The sequence below is a fragment of the Myotis yumanensis genome, unplaced genomic scaffold (genome assembly GCF_028538775.1).
Source record: "Myotis yumanensis isolate MYYU_CA2020_CCGP unplaced genomic scaffold, mMyoYum1.0.hap1 SCAF_7, whole genome shotgun sequence".
In the NCBI taxonomy this organism is placed as follows: domain Eukaryota; kingdom Metazoa; phylum Chordata; class Mammalia; order Chiroptera; family Vespertilionidae; genus Myotis; species Myotis yumanensis.
The window spans coordinates 41,971,879-41,987,030 of record NW_027223758.1 but is presented as its reverse complement, the minus strand read 5'-3'; the positions used below and the strand labels follow the sequence as shown (position 1 = coordinate 41,987,030).

General features: G+C 39.8%; 1 protein-coding gene across 8 annotated transcripts in view; it reads right to left on the bottom strand.

The window, feature by feature from the left end:
- The window catches only part of NEDD4L (NEDD4 like E3 ubiquitin protein ligase), a 302,096-nt gene that overhangs the window by 117,357 nt on the left and 169,587 nt on the right, over positions 1-15,152 (bottom strand). For all 8 annotated transcript variants that reach the window (XM_070420371.1, XM_070420364.1, XM_070420365.1 and 5 more), the window contains 3 exons: positions 8,348-8,429; positions 5,844-5,882; positions 2,292-2,345 (listed from right to left, as the gene is read on the bottom strand). In XM_070420371.1, coding sequence (XP_070276472.1) covers positions 2,292-2,345; positions 5,844-5,882; positions 8,348-8,429 — 175 coding nt within the window. The remainder of the gene's footprint in view (positions 1-2,291; positions 2,346-5,843; positions 5,883-8,347; positions 8,430-15,152) is intronic.

Sequence of the window (15,152 nt, the reverse complement as noted above, 5' to 3'; positions counted from 1 at the left end):
GGCTCGATTCCGGTCAAGGGCACATGGTTGTGGGCTTGATTCCCCAGTGTGGGGCATGTGGGAGGAAGCCGGTCGATGACTCTCTCTCATCACTGGTGTTTCCCTCTCTCCCTCTCCCTTCCTCTCTGAAATCAATAAAAATCTAAAACAAACAAACAATCATAAAAAAAACTGCCAAGTACCACCATAGTCATGTATTCTCTTAGCTAGATTAATGGCCAAAGAGAAAAACACCAGCAGTGACAACACTACAGTTGGCCTGGGGCAAAACTAGGTATTAATATAATCAAATAGTTTTTCAGATAAAGTTTGTATTCACACAGGATTTCTTAGAGCTCTGCATTCAAAGCCCTTAAGGGTTTGGAAGTATATCTGGGCCCCATGGCAAGGTCATCTCAACAAGTCATTGTGTTAGATAATGGGAATGAGAAACAAATTTGTTAAAGTAAATTTCTCTTAATAAAGAAAATTAAGTCATGAATCAAACACATCTGACAGGCAATTTTTCCTCAAATTTGACCCTGCCTTCACCTTAAAGAAGTGTTATTATACTCAATAAATGAGTATGCATCTGTGACTCCAGGGACAACTGTCATTTTGCTGAGCACTGCCTAACTCACAGTCTTTGCTGAATGAGAGAGGGGGTTCTAAGACCTCCACCCTCAGCAGACTCTCCCATTCAATTTAAAAAGAAAATAACTTCAGACACACAGCAAAACTGATTTAGTTATGTAGTACAACTAATTATCATCCAAAGTAAAAATAAGGCTGAGTTCCATGTAAAGCCACCAATAACCTAAATACATTTTTAATAGAAAAGATATCAGGAGGGTAGGCCAGAATATGTTGGTTCTCTAATTTGGAAAATAATCGCAAGCATAGATTAGACACACAACCAAATTCTATAATCGGGGTGAAGAGCCTGGTTATTTGCCACCACTGGCCTGAGACAAGGGAACAGCAGTTTCCACCAGGGACACTGCCGTGTCTAAATCATGCCCGGGCTCTAGACCTCACCTCTCTCAATGGCAAGGTCAGGGAGGTAAGCCAGTTGTGTTATAAGGCTTCTCCAGACCAAATATTCTAATCTCAAGCTATTTAAAAATTTATTCAGTTGAATTCTACATCAGGAACGCTTCATAAGAACATTCATTTTAACAAGCCCCCAACAAAACAAAACAAAACAAAAAATGTAAGTTTCAGGGAAAGTAAATTTGAGTGACAACTGACTACACTGAATTATAATACCTCTTCTGAGAGTACTTAAAAGCTGGCACATGGCCGGGCCGGTGTGGCTCAAAGGTTGAGTGTCGACCCATAAACCAGGAGGTTGCGGTTCGATTCCCAGTCAGGGCACATGCCCGGGTTGTGGGCTCAGTCCCCAGCAAGGGGTATGCAGGAGGCAGCTGATCAATGATTCTCTCTCATCATTGATATTTCTATATCTCTCTCCCTCTCTATCTCTGAAATCAATAAAAAAAATATTTTTTAAAGCGCTAGCACATAACTGAAAGTTCATTTTCATAGTTGGAACAGTTGACTCACAGGTACTCGATGTTTACATTCTAATTAGGTAACTGGCAAAATGCTTCAAGCCAGATTTTCTTCTGAAATTCCATTTCTAAAATGAAATCTTAATTTTATCACACACACACGTTTATAGATATATACTATAACTGTATCTTACCTATCTATCAATCTCTATATAAAATGTTAGTTTGTTATCAGTCTCATGCCTCAGGCATATCTTTAGTTCTTTAAAGATACTTTCTACTAATTTCCCTTGAGAAAGTCCCACTTTTAAAATACAGCTTAATTTTACCTGCTAAATATAGATTCACTTTTTGCTCTCTACTGTTAATTAGATTTGGGTTTCCCCAAGGAGGGTCACAATAGATTCACGATTGGATAGGTGACAGTAGTGCGGTCTGGCTCATATTTTAAATCCCTGAAAGGTTTATTTATATGAGCGATGGCCTCTTTCCAGATTTGCCCATCATTCTGTATTCCCAACAGAGTGTAAGTAAGCATATGGTTTGATATATCATCAGTGTGACTTTCACTAATATTAAGTATGATAAAAACATTTGCATATACAAATAAAATTTCTGTCCTAGCCATATGAAAATATTTGTTAGAACCATGAGTTTGTAATGGAACAAAAATAAAGCCATGGGTTAGAGGCATATATACTGTCAGAAGTACAACATAAACACAGTTTTTAAAGCAGCAGCTGTAAAACTAAATTTTTTTTAAAAATGAAGCAAAAATAAAAACTGAGACCCACTTACCAATCTGTTCTCATCAAATACTTCAAAGAGGAGTCTGTGATTAGATGGATTTACCTATAGAGACATAAATGGTACTTCAGAATGGGCAGAAACAATTGAAAGGATGAAATAAGAGATAAAGAATGGAATCCTTATAATGTACCCAAATCAAATGTGTAATCTTAACAAGTGTCTTCTTCTGAAAATCCTGTATCTACTAAATCAAGTCATCTGTTTATTTCTATGTTGTTCTGTGCCCAATACTGAGGTATATTAGAAGAAAATGCTTTTAGCTGCTTTTCTAACATTAGAAAGGAAAATTCTGAATAGTTTTAAAGCGTTTTTCAAACTCCTCTACAAAAGGTATGCTCATGTTTCTGGACCAGCAATTTTCAACTAAAATTCTTTGGCACACCAAAAAAATATACTTTTTGCTGATGTGACCCAAAAAAGGTATAATTTTGATTCATTCACTCCAGACGGCTATTGTTGTGCTGGCTGCTGTCATTTTTTTATTTGACAATCTAAGGGAAAAGAAGTCAGTGCTTCTGACTAAATAGGTATTGCAGGTTTTAAAAATTCTTGCGGCACACTGGTTGAAAATTGCTGCTTTAGACCAAGGCTACATCTTCACAAGGTCTATGCCTGAGGGTAGCTCTTAGGCCTAATCAAAACAACAACAGTAATATAATAGCAATAATTAAAATAATGACAAAATAGTAAAAAAAAGCCATTCACTACATAGTGCTTATTTTCCAGGCAAGATCTTCTCATTAAATATCAAAAACACATGATCTCCTTTAATACTGACAGAAAACCTATGATGTGTTAACTGTCACCACAATCTTACAAATGAGGTGCTGAGACCATGAGGGTATAGTAACTTGCCTAAGGGCCCACAGCTACTATGCAAGGCAACCAGAGCTCCCACCAGGTCTGGCCTGCTTGTCTCCAGAGCCCAGGCTTTAAACCATTAGAGAGACAAAGAGAAAAAAGATGTGCTCCCCTTCCAACAAACACAGGGTCAATGTCAAAGCTACTAGGCTTTCAATGTCTTTTTGCTTCTGTCTCTCTACCAAAATCTCCCCCAAATGGCAGGAATCATCACTCAGACTCCAGTATCATTTTGTGAGTACCAGCCACATGTGAGACATGGTGGTAGGTGTTCTCATTTATACTATCACATGTAAATTCTGGAAACAGCCCCCTTGAGCCAGGACTTTCTCTTCTATGTAAGCGACAAGGAACCTACAGAGGAGGTGAGTCCTCAGGTAGCTTTTACAGGTTCATAAAGGCTGCATGTTGTAGAGCCTGAGATGGGACCATGTCTACTATCACAAGTCTCGGCTGCTTCGTGATGGAGAATGGAATGGAATAACATCTGATATACAGAGCAAATAGCACGACTTGTACTTGTGGCCGGCCCCCTGGCTGCCCTCAGAGGCCTAGTGAGGGAACAAGCAGACGGACGGAGGGTTTAGTGTCTAGGCCAGGGGTGGGCAAACTTTTTGACTCGAGGGCCACAATGGGTTCTTAAACTGGACCGGAGGGCCGGAACAAAAGCATGGATGGAGTGTTTGTGTGAACTAATATAAATTCAAAGTAAACATCATTACATAAAAGGGTACGGTCTTTTTTTTTTTTTTTTTTTTTTAGTTTTATTCATTTCAAACGGGCCGGATCCGGCCTGCGGGCCGTAGTTTGCCCACGGCTGGTCTAGGCTCTATGAAGGCCTGAGTTGCTGGTCAGGGTACCCACAGGCCATGGCAGGAGCCAACACACAGTAGGCAGGCAATACAATTTGTGAGATGAATAAAACAAAGGCCTTTTTGTAAAAATCCAAGAAAAATAAGAGTTTACATATGTAGCCAAGATTAGTTAAAAAAAATTTTGGAAGTACTAACATTTACATAAATGTGGCCAGGGTGTTAAACTGAAAGGGGTCTAAGTAATTTGGAGTTTTACAAGTGGAAAGCTTACTAAAGGCCAATAACGTCAATGTGCCCCCATTAGCTTTTCAGTTCTTCATGAAGTAATTTTAAATACATCTGGTCAAGGCTACACATAGGATCTCATCAAGTATTAGGATATCAATGCCATGCCTGGCTGGTGTGGCTCAGTGGTTGAGCATTGACTTATGAACCATTAGGTCAATTCTTGGTCAAGAAACATGCCTGGGTTATGGGCCCCGGGGCGTGCAGGAGGCAGCCGGTCAATGATCCTCTCTCATCATTGATGTTTCTATCTCCTTCTCCCTCTCCCTTCCTCTCTAAAAGCAATAAAAAAATATATATTTAAAAAAATCAATGCCATATTTCAGCTCTGAATATAATAGAACACATGTATCTAGTGATCTAAGTTTGGAGTCCATAAAATACTATTGTGATTGAAAGAAGAAATTAGGACCAATTACAATGTGTCTACTGATTATATTGTTGTTTGGGAACCTACACTAATCAAAATGTCTCATCTAGAACAATTCTGAAGGTAAAGAGTAGTTTTTAATACCACAGCTATACAGACAATGAAAATATATTCATTTTGAAGAGGAAAAAATACACCTTTTCTTTCTATTACATAGCTGAGCGGTTTAATATTTTCAAAATTTCAGTATAAAAAAACCAGCAACCACCACAAATAGTATTCTCTGTTAATTCACAGAATCCAGCCATTTCTACATATAGCTCTTCTGGGTATCTACAATAATAAAAGCGTAATATACAAATTGATCAAAGAGCAGAACGACCATCCGGAAGACCTTCCGGACAACCACGCTATGACAGGCACTGGTGCCAAGCCAGCCAAGGCGGGTGCGATGTGATTGGTCAGGGGGCCCTGCCATTGCCCCACAATCACCCCACAGAGGGAGGCCCAGGCCACTGGTCAGAGGGGTGATCTATCAGGGGGGTAGGGGGTCGCGGAGGGGGGCCTCCGAAGAACTGGGGGGGTGTGGCGGCGGGCCAGGGCAGTGCCAGGCGAAGGTGGGTACGCAAGCAGGGAAGGAAGGCCTACCCTTGCACGAATTTCGTGCATCAGGCCTCTAGTTAAATATAAAAGGTTAAGGAAATTTTACCTAATTCAGTGATATTTAAATTCCAGAAGTAGTTTTATACTACACATATACACTCACACTAAATATTTGAATTACAAAATTTTCCTTCATTACTGGAACATACTTGATAAAATGTAGGCTTCTTTTTAATCATGTTGCCTCTATTGTTTTATCCTATCTCTAAAATAATTCATAGCCTATATCTCTAGAAGTAAACTAGTGTTTTAATGGTATTTTGCCTTATTATTAAAGAAAATTTTTAATAGAAAGGCTAAAATATATTTGGATTGCTTTCTTTTTAGTTCCCTAAAACATTTCCAAATAAAACAAGTCAGATTTCGTTACCACTCGTCACAGTCTTTGAAAATTTGGGGCAAATTAGGAGGCTACCCAACCGATACTCATACTGAAAGAAATTTCACAATAAAAATTTAACAGCTTTCATTCAATATGAATCTATTAGGATAATATATCAATCTAGTTATCAATAACAAGTGTTACCAAAAAAATGAAAAACTTACTCTAAAATAAAATTCTTCATTCCATTTTGGGTTCAGCGTCTGGAAGAGAAAGTATCTTGTAATACCTTTTACAGTCTTTGAAACTTTAGCAGTTACTAGTACAACACAGTCCACATATTTGCTTAACCATTTTTCTGATTTAAAAAAGAGCTGAGAAAGTCTCAAAATGGCAAAAAAGAAGCATTTAGTCAATTATTTGAGACTATTCTATAAACCAAACTAGGAGGGGCACAGATAATTTATAGACAAAAAAAACCCAAAACATGAATTGCAAGCTATCAATCAGAAGGAATAACATTGGGGACCTGTAAAAAGCCATCATCATGAAGATAGAAATATATCTTTTAAGAAATTAAAATTGATACAGTTACCCTATCCAGAAGGAGATAAATTTTGTTCCCTTCCCTCAACCGTGTGCTACAAAAATCCGTTTTGGAGAGAAGTGAAGCAGGTGGTAGGAAGGTGAAAGTGCTCACTACTTATATAAATACTCGAATCTGAAGAACATTCTTTAGGAACAATATTGATGAACATACCATATAACAAGAAAAAATATCTGCCAGTTATAAACCTAAAGTAAATTATTTTTCCCCAAAATAACAGGTTTAAAAATATTCTTCTCCCTATCCTTCTGTCTTTCTCTCCATCCACCTCCCTGTCAATCCATTTAAATATATATCACACAGAACATGGAAAGGATATTTTGTCCTAAGCACAGGATATATATATATATATAGGTGCATTTTGGACATGCATAACACTCTTAAATAAATACATGTCTTAAAAATTATGTGTAAAAATTTGAGACTGAGAAATCACAACCTCACCCATGGCTACAGATACTCTGCATTCAGAATATTTTCTTTTATTAACCGATTTCCTTTAACATACTAGTGCAGGAAGAAGCAAATAACAACAACAACAACAACACAATGCACCATAAAAAATAAAAAACACAATTTGTATAACACTGAACTGGCATTTTTAAAAATCAGCACTATCCCCACCCACAACTCAACAGTAAATCCAACCCTAAATAGTGGATTTCATATTTTTAGCTAAGAATGGAGCGGGGATGGTGATGGGAGACAGGATGGTGATGGAAGAGAGGAGGAGGGAGGGGAGATGGTGCCAGGCAGCCAGGGAGAGGCAGGGCAGGCCCAGGCGTGCCATGGGCTGCAGCAGCCCTGGGGACCAGCTTCATAGAAATGTAGAGGGGAGGAAGCAAAGGACAGGTAAGGGAAGAAAACAACAACAACGTGAGACCACAAAACAGCATGAAAGACCCGGCACCGGCACCGGGCCGGGCGGAGAGGAGAATGAAAGCAGTTCTTAAACCCCAGCGAACACAGAGCAGTAATACTAACCAGGAGGCTGGCTGCCAAGCAGGCAGAGCAGCCCCAGCCATGCAGCTGCACCTCTACCGTGGAGCGGAGGGAGGAGGAGGGCCTCCCTTCGCAAGAAAACACATTTCAATATCGCAAATCACCGCCTCGGTGGCTCTGGTTCTCTGCTCCCTCCGCCTTCGGCTTGCCTTCCCTGCAAGGCGGGCCTCCCTCTCCACTGATAACCAAACCAGTGACAGCGCCTAGCACTGCAAACAATGGCCTCCGTCCTTCGCAGGCATCCTCCCCACTAATCAAAACATTTTTAATGCCAGGCCGAATGCCAGGTGGAGGGCACGCTACAGCTGCTGTTTCTTACACAAAATGACCTGGTCATGGAGCCCAGGCGTCTGCACAATAGCAGGAGAGTTACCATTTTTTTAAAAAGCCATCAAACTCTCCAGGAAATGCTTATCACAGTGTTATCCAACTACCCAAAGGTAGCAAGGGAAAAATAATAGTAATGTGTAAATAACACCGAAGCATGAAGAATAACAGCATTTTGGATTTTAAAAAAGCATCTTCAACAAATGTCCTAAATATGGAGCAAATATTTCACATTATATTCCATGGAGATAGATGAATTAAAATACAATTAGGAAAACATCTTTAATGAAATCATATGTGTGAAATTTAGAAAAGTAAAACATACGTACATAAACATAGTTTTATTATTAATGTTTTTTATTTGTTTTCTTGTAGCTAAACAAATATTTTGCTTCTTTGGAAATTCTTGTTTCAAGATAAACCATCCCCTTTGTGCCTACCAATTCCCCACACAACTCTATTTCATTAAATGTATTTTAAATTATTTTAAATTTCTTTATGAAAAATAATAAGCCAACAAGAACAAATCTTGTTTTGCTATATTCTTTTCCTGGGAAAAAATTGCTATTTGTAATAATACTTATTTTAAGAATACTGTTTTGTACAATCATTTAACTAAAAGCAAGAAACATATTTTGGATTAACACTGAATTTATAGGTTTAATACTGCAAAATGCTTAAAAAAATATTTCCATCTTAATCTTAAAATATAAACTTCAACAGACCCAAAATACATAATCTAATTGGGTTAAATTATGGCTTAAATGAAATTTAATTAGGATGGACACCTACCTTTTTAATTGTTTTTGTCTGCACCAAAGCAAGTTCTCTATTCTCATCTGCTACATACAATGAAAGTTTCACGTATGGATCACTGTAAGAAAATATTTAAGTTTTAATCAGATTATACTTTTCATTTAAAAATTATTAAAAATTAAATTAGCCAATACCTAAATGAAAATGCAAATATCAGTTAATAACCCAGCTTATGTAAATTCCACAAACTAAGCAATAACATTTTCAACATACCTCCTAAGTAAATATACAAAGAAGTTTCTATCAACGAGAGTTGATGTCTATTTAGAAGCAAAATATCACAAAACTCAGATTCTAACTTTAAAGATAATCTTCCCTATTAACTCAAAATATTTAAACCGCCATCATTTTTTTCCTAAACAGATTTCAAGAAAAAATATTAAAAAGCATACAAATGTGTTCAGATTAGCAAAATCTAGCTAGAAAATTATTTCATGTCTTACTTACTAGTATATTCTGATTTCCACTATTTATGTACAAATTATTTTTCTCTTAGTGAAGGAAAAGAAATTGTTCATCTAAACCAGGGATAGGGAACCTGACGTCTGGCCCGAGGGCTGTATAAGCCCCTTGAAATCATTTTGTTTGGCCCTGCCAAGGCATTAGGGCTGAGTTAATTAAGTGTTTGACCAAATATAGCAGGCTAACTTTTAAGTTGATAATTTTGTATGGCCCACGAATTGTTATAAATATCCAAATGGCCCTTGGCAGAAAAAAGGTTCCCAACCCTGATCTAAACCAACAACTATCATCTTACAATTAAAACAGAAACAAAAACTCAAAAACAAAGAACTAAGGCCCAGAAAGTCAGGGAGATTTGCCTAAATTTACAGATTTCAGTAGAGTCTAGATTAAATTTCAGATTTCCTGACTACAAATCCCAGAGTTTTTATTACTTCCTTAGCAAATTGAAAACTTTTATTGAGAAGTGTACTGAAAGGATTGCTTACTGTGAACTATCTATCTACTAAGGGTGTGATAAATCCACTCACATTTTCTAATTTTGGTAACCTGGGATAGCTCAAATCTAGTCAAACTATCACTTTATAAGAATTTGTGGAGGAGAAACCAAGATGGCGGCATAGGTAAACACGGGAGTTTGCTGCCTCGAACAACCACTTCAAAAATACAACTAAAAGACGGAACGGACATCATCCAGAACCACAGGAAAGCTGGCTGAGTGGATGTTCTACAACTAGGAGGAAAGAGAAAAGCATACCGAGGCTCAGAGGAGGCGCAGTGCTGAAGTAAAATACTAAGGTTCGGAGTGCATGTGGAGCGGGCTGGAGGCTGAGGGCGCGGTTGTTTTCAATCGGGAGGGAGTCTCAGGCTCTGAGCTCCAGTTCCGGGCGAGTCTCTAAGGACCCAGACTCATACGGGAGAGGCGGGACTGTCTGGCATCGCTCAGAACCCTAGGGCAGCTTTCTCTCCGTGGGGCTTGCGGCGACTACTGGGACGCTGAGAGGCAGGGCCTCTGAGGGCAAGACTGAGAGCAGCCATAATTGCTAACCCCGCCCTGTTGATCCCGTGGGACCCGCCCCGCCCAAGCCCTGCAGGGAGGCTTTTGCTGGATAGCCTCAGGCAAAGGCTAGATTAGCACCTCCCTAGAGATCCAGGAGCCAGGAAGCCCAGAGGTCAGAGTGGGACCATCCAGCTTTAAGCTCCGTGGAACCATAAAAGACACACTCAGGAGGCAGACTCAGTGAGCACCAAAGCCCCATCGAAGCAAGTCTAGCCCCAGAGGGGTGTCTCCAAAACAGAAGTTCTCCCACCGCAGACACAGCTGATTCTCACAGCCAATTGACCTGGAGGTCAATTCCTCACAGTGATAACTACAACAATCAAGGCTTAACCACAACAAGACTGTGCACAAAGCCCACAAGGGGGTGCACCAAGAGTGTCTACCTTAGGTAATTGGGACACTTAGCACAGAAAGGCACTCTATCGACACAGCGAAGCATAAAAAAATGCTGAGACAAAGAAACAGGACACAAACGACAGAATTGGAGGAAAGCAAACTGTTGGATATAGAGTTCAAAACCACACTTTTAAGGTCTTTAAAGAACTGTTTAGAAGCCCTCGAAAAGACTGGTAAGACCGCCGATAAATGTAGTGAGATCCTCAAGAAATCTAATGAGACCCTCGATGTTGTGATAAAGGACCAACTAGAAATTAAGCATACACTGACTGAAATAAAGAATATTATACAGACTCCCAACAGCAGACCAGAGGGTCGCAAGGATCAAGTCAAAGATTTGAAATACGAAGAAGCAAAAAACACCCAACCGGAAAAGCAAAATGAAAAAAGAATCCGAAAATATGAAGATAGTGTAAGGAGCCTCTGGGACAGCTTCAAGCGTACCAACATCCGAATTATAGGGGTGCCAGAAGATGAAAGAGAGCAAGATATTGAAAACCTATTTGAAGAAATAATGACAGAAAACTTCCCCTACCTGGTGAAAGGAATAGACTTCCAAGTCCAGGAAGCGCAGAGAACCCCAAACAAAAGGAGTCCAAAGAGGACCACACCAAGACACATCATAATTAAAATGCCGGGAGCGAAAGACAAAGAGAGAATCCTAAAAGCAGCAAGAGAAAGAAAATCAGTTACCTACAAGGGAGTACCCATACGACTGTCAGCTGATTTCTCAACAGAAACTTTGCAGGCCAGAAGGGAATGGCAAGAAATATTCAAAGTGATGAATACCAAGAACCTACAACCAAGACTACTTTATCCAGCAAAGCTATCATTCAGAAGTGAAGGCCAGATAGGGACTTCACAGATGAGAAGAAGCTAAAGGAGTTCATCACCACCAAACCAGTATTATATGAAATGCTGAAAGGTATCCTGTAAGAAGAGGAAGAAGAAGAAAAAGGTAAAGATGCAAATTATGAACAACAAATACACATCTATCAACAAGTGAATCTAAAAATCAAGTGAATAAATAATCTGATGAACTTGTGATTGTAATGGAATCAGGGACATGGAGAGGGAATGGACTGACTATTCTTGGGGGGGGGGGGAGAAAGGGGTGTGGGGGTGAGTGAAGAGATTGGACAACAATCGTGCACCTATGGATGAGGACAGTGGGTGGGGAGTGAGGGCAGAGAGTGGGGTTGGAACTGGGTGGAGGGGAGTTATGGTGGGAAAAAAGAGTAACTAATGTAATAATCTGAACAATAAAGATTTAATTAAAAAAAAAAGAGAGATACAACTCTAACCTTAGAGGATTCCATCTTTTTTAAACTCTCATTATATTTTCATCAGTATATTCCTATATAATAAAAGCCTAATATGCTAAGTGAAAAAAAAAAAAAAAGAATTTGTGATCCAAGGTCTCATTTCACACATGAGACCCTGAAAATCATAGAAAGGGCTCCCATGGTCACTCATCTAACTATCTATAGCTGACAAATTACTTCTACTCTATTTGAGAATTATCCTTTAGCGGCTATACCATGACTATAAACACTTATTTTGCAACTTTCAGGACATTTCCAAAGATTACAGAGTATTGTTAAATGCTTAAGAATATATAGATTTTTATTTGATACTTCAACAAATATGCCATGAAATCCTTTAAGGAAATAGAAAGGTGTGATAAAATGTAAAGTTTGGAAGTAACAGGACTATGCTCAATATCCCAAAAACAAAAATCAAAAGTTAGTGGGGAAAAAATATACATAGCCTTGATTATGGTATTTATTATCCATAAAATACATCTTAATGTAAGCTACAACACATCTTTAAAAAAAAAAGCAACAGAATTTGCTCAGTTATATTCTAAAGGTTCTGGTTTAGAGGAAGGCTTGATTCAAGAACGTCACTTCTTTAATAGGGACATCGACATTTTCTTTTGTGGACACCTACAGCCTTAGAATAAAGATGAATCGGGAAATAGATCTAATCCAGGTTTAAAGACCCTAAGAGCACTTTCCTAATCAGTCTTGGGGTGATGATTTAGGAGTCAGTGGCTATGTGGTTCTTAGACTTGGGCAGATCAGAACTGCCTGGGAGAGGGGTAGTTAAAATATAGATTGCTGAGCTTCAACCCCAAAGACCCCTAAAGATCTAGTAGATTTGTGGTGGGATCCTAGAATTTGTATTTCTGACAAATTCCCAGTGATTCCAATGCTCTTGGATCCAGGAAACACACTGAGAACCAGTGTTCTAGAAGGTTTTTAAAAAGAGTATTTTTTTAGCTATAGAAACTAATACTCTATTTCCAGCCACCAAGCTATTGCTATTAAAAAAAAAAAAAAAAAAAAAAAGGAACCAGGCCTGATATCTCTTTCTCAAGAACAAGTTCCCAGAATGCCTTGGAGGTACATTCACAGGCAAGTGCATGCGCGCACACACACAAAACAACACACACAAGCCCACATTGCAGAGAACTCTATAAACTCTGCTGACTGTGTTTTCATGTCCCTCGGCTATCATGATTGCTGCCTATTATATAACTGCAATAAAGAGCTAAGCATTCCCTTTAATAGAACATCCACATTCTTCTACTAATCATTGACCTCATTTTGTGTCCCCTGAACAGTTTACAGCAAGTGCCACATGCACTTGGGGGTGAGAGTGGGGTCTCTACGTCTGGGGCAGTGGGCCTCAGCTGTAACAAGGACAGCATGCCTGGGTGTGTCCTGACGTGCTCATCCATGTACAAGTAGGGACTGGAGTGTCTACATGGAAGATCAACCAAGAAACTCCTGGAAGAGAGAACCAACGACCAAGGTGTGGGAGCAGGATACAAGTTCAAGGGGTGGGAACACAGGGCCTAGGATGGGCTGGTTAAAGAGCAGGAAGACCCAAGTTCAAGGGTGGTGCTGGTGGGAGCTGCCCAGACTGGTCTCAGGTGATGGTACAACAGTACCATTCACATTGACAAATATTTACCGAGTATTGACTACATTCCAAGGACTTTGCTAGGAGCACACACAAGTGCTAGTGAGCTGGGGGAAAAGGGGGGGGGGGGGGCGCAAAAAAGGGTGAAATCAACAAAGGTCATAAATGGACATCAATGCATAGCCCTACTTAGCCCAGCTGAGTGAAAATGACTGCACCTTCCCGTTTCAGCAAGGTGAAAGCAGGAGCACAAAGCTGAGATGTGGGTCAGGACATCAGGAATTAGAACATGAGCAGGAAGATGTCAGAGTAGCCTGAACAGGAATCAGATCTACCGCAACTATCAGCACAACTGGCACCAGCACCACCATGACCACAGTCCCAGCACCCAGTCACCACAAAGGATCCAGTCCTAGCCTGGCATACGCGAGGTAATTACTTGCGTATCTTATTTGATCCTCACTGCAAGATTATGAAGTTGGCACAATTTTCAGATGAGAAAATGAGACAGACATCAAGCAGGTTAATCAGTAAGTAGGGGAGATGGGAAGGGAGGGATACAGCATGCTTACTTCAGAATCTGGCTTCCTGAGTGCATGAACACAGCCTTGCCTCACACACTACCTCGGACTACCAAGAGGGCTGGCTGGAAGGAATGTCTAGAGGCAGAAGCTTCTAGTATTCTGCCATGTTGGAAGACATTTTGGATGAGACTGCTATTATGATACATTCTTTATCTTACCTGTGGTAGGAGAAGGAACCAAATGCCTGAGTTAAGTGTCTACCTTTGGGGAAGGCCACACATTGAGATATCATCTTGTCAACACTCCAAATAACTAGCTGTGTAACCTTGGACATGTCACTTTAGCGCTGTGAACCTTCATTTCCATCTCTCCAAATAAGGGGGTTGGACTAAATCATGGTTTTCAAACTACAGAGCCTCAGTTCTACATAACTATCTCAGGATAACTACCATTCCACCATAATCTGTTTCATATTTTTGGCTTCCATTTCAGAAATTTTTTTTGGACAGAGTTTTAGAACTGAATAAAATAAAATAAAATAATATACTGAATCTCAGAACAATTCGAACTTGTTTCTCATCATTCATAAGAACTAGAGCCCACTCCATCCTGGGTAAACAAAGAACTTCCTAGAGATATAGGAGCAAGAAGGAATAAGACCCTACCCTCTACCAAGAGGTTTTCTCCATCAGGACATAGAGCAGGGGTGGGCAAACTTTTTGACTCGAGGGCCACAATGGGTTCTTAAACTGGACTGGAGGGCCGGAACAAAAGCATGGATGGAGTGTTTGTGTGAACTAATATAAATTCAAAGTAAGCATCATTACATAAAAGGGTACAGTCTTTTTTTTTTTTAGTTTTATTCATTTCAAACGGGCCGGATCCGGCCTGCGGGCCGTAGTTTGCCCACGGCTGACATAGAGCCACAGTTTTGAGTATGACAGACTACTCTTGACCATCACCGGGCTGATATTTCCCTACACATATTATCAGCGTCTCATCAGCTTACCTATTAGGTATGAAAACCATATCACCTAAGCAACAAGCAAAACAAAATGATGTGTTTTTGTGTCTGGGGCAAGTCTAAGGGTCAGTGAACCTCACCACCAGCTTCTTCTCAAATGCGAGCATGCTGTTTTAAGACATGATGGCCTTTGTTTCTGAACATGATACTCTACAGGGGTGGTAAATGGGAGAATTCAGTTCCCAGGGACTTTCCACACCAGTCCACATGAGCCCTCTGATAAACACCCGAGTTCTGGAAGAACCCTCTGCCCCTGAATCTATACCTCACAGATCCTCAACATATCCCCTACCGTGGCTGCAAAAGGTCAGTCAAGTCCTGAGGTCAACGGTTAGCTATGTTGGCGATGACTTCCCCCTGCTAAAGCTTCAGAATGTTTAGGGA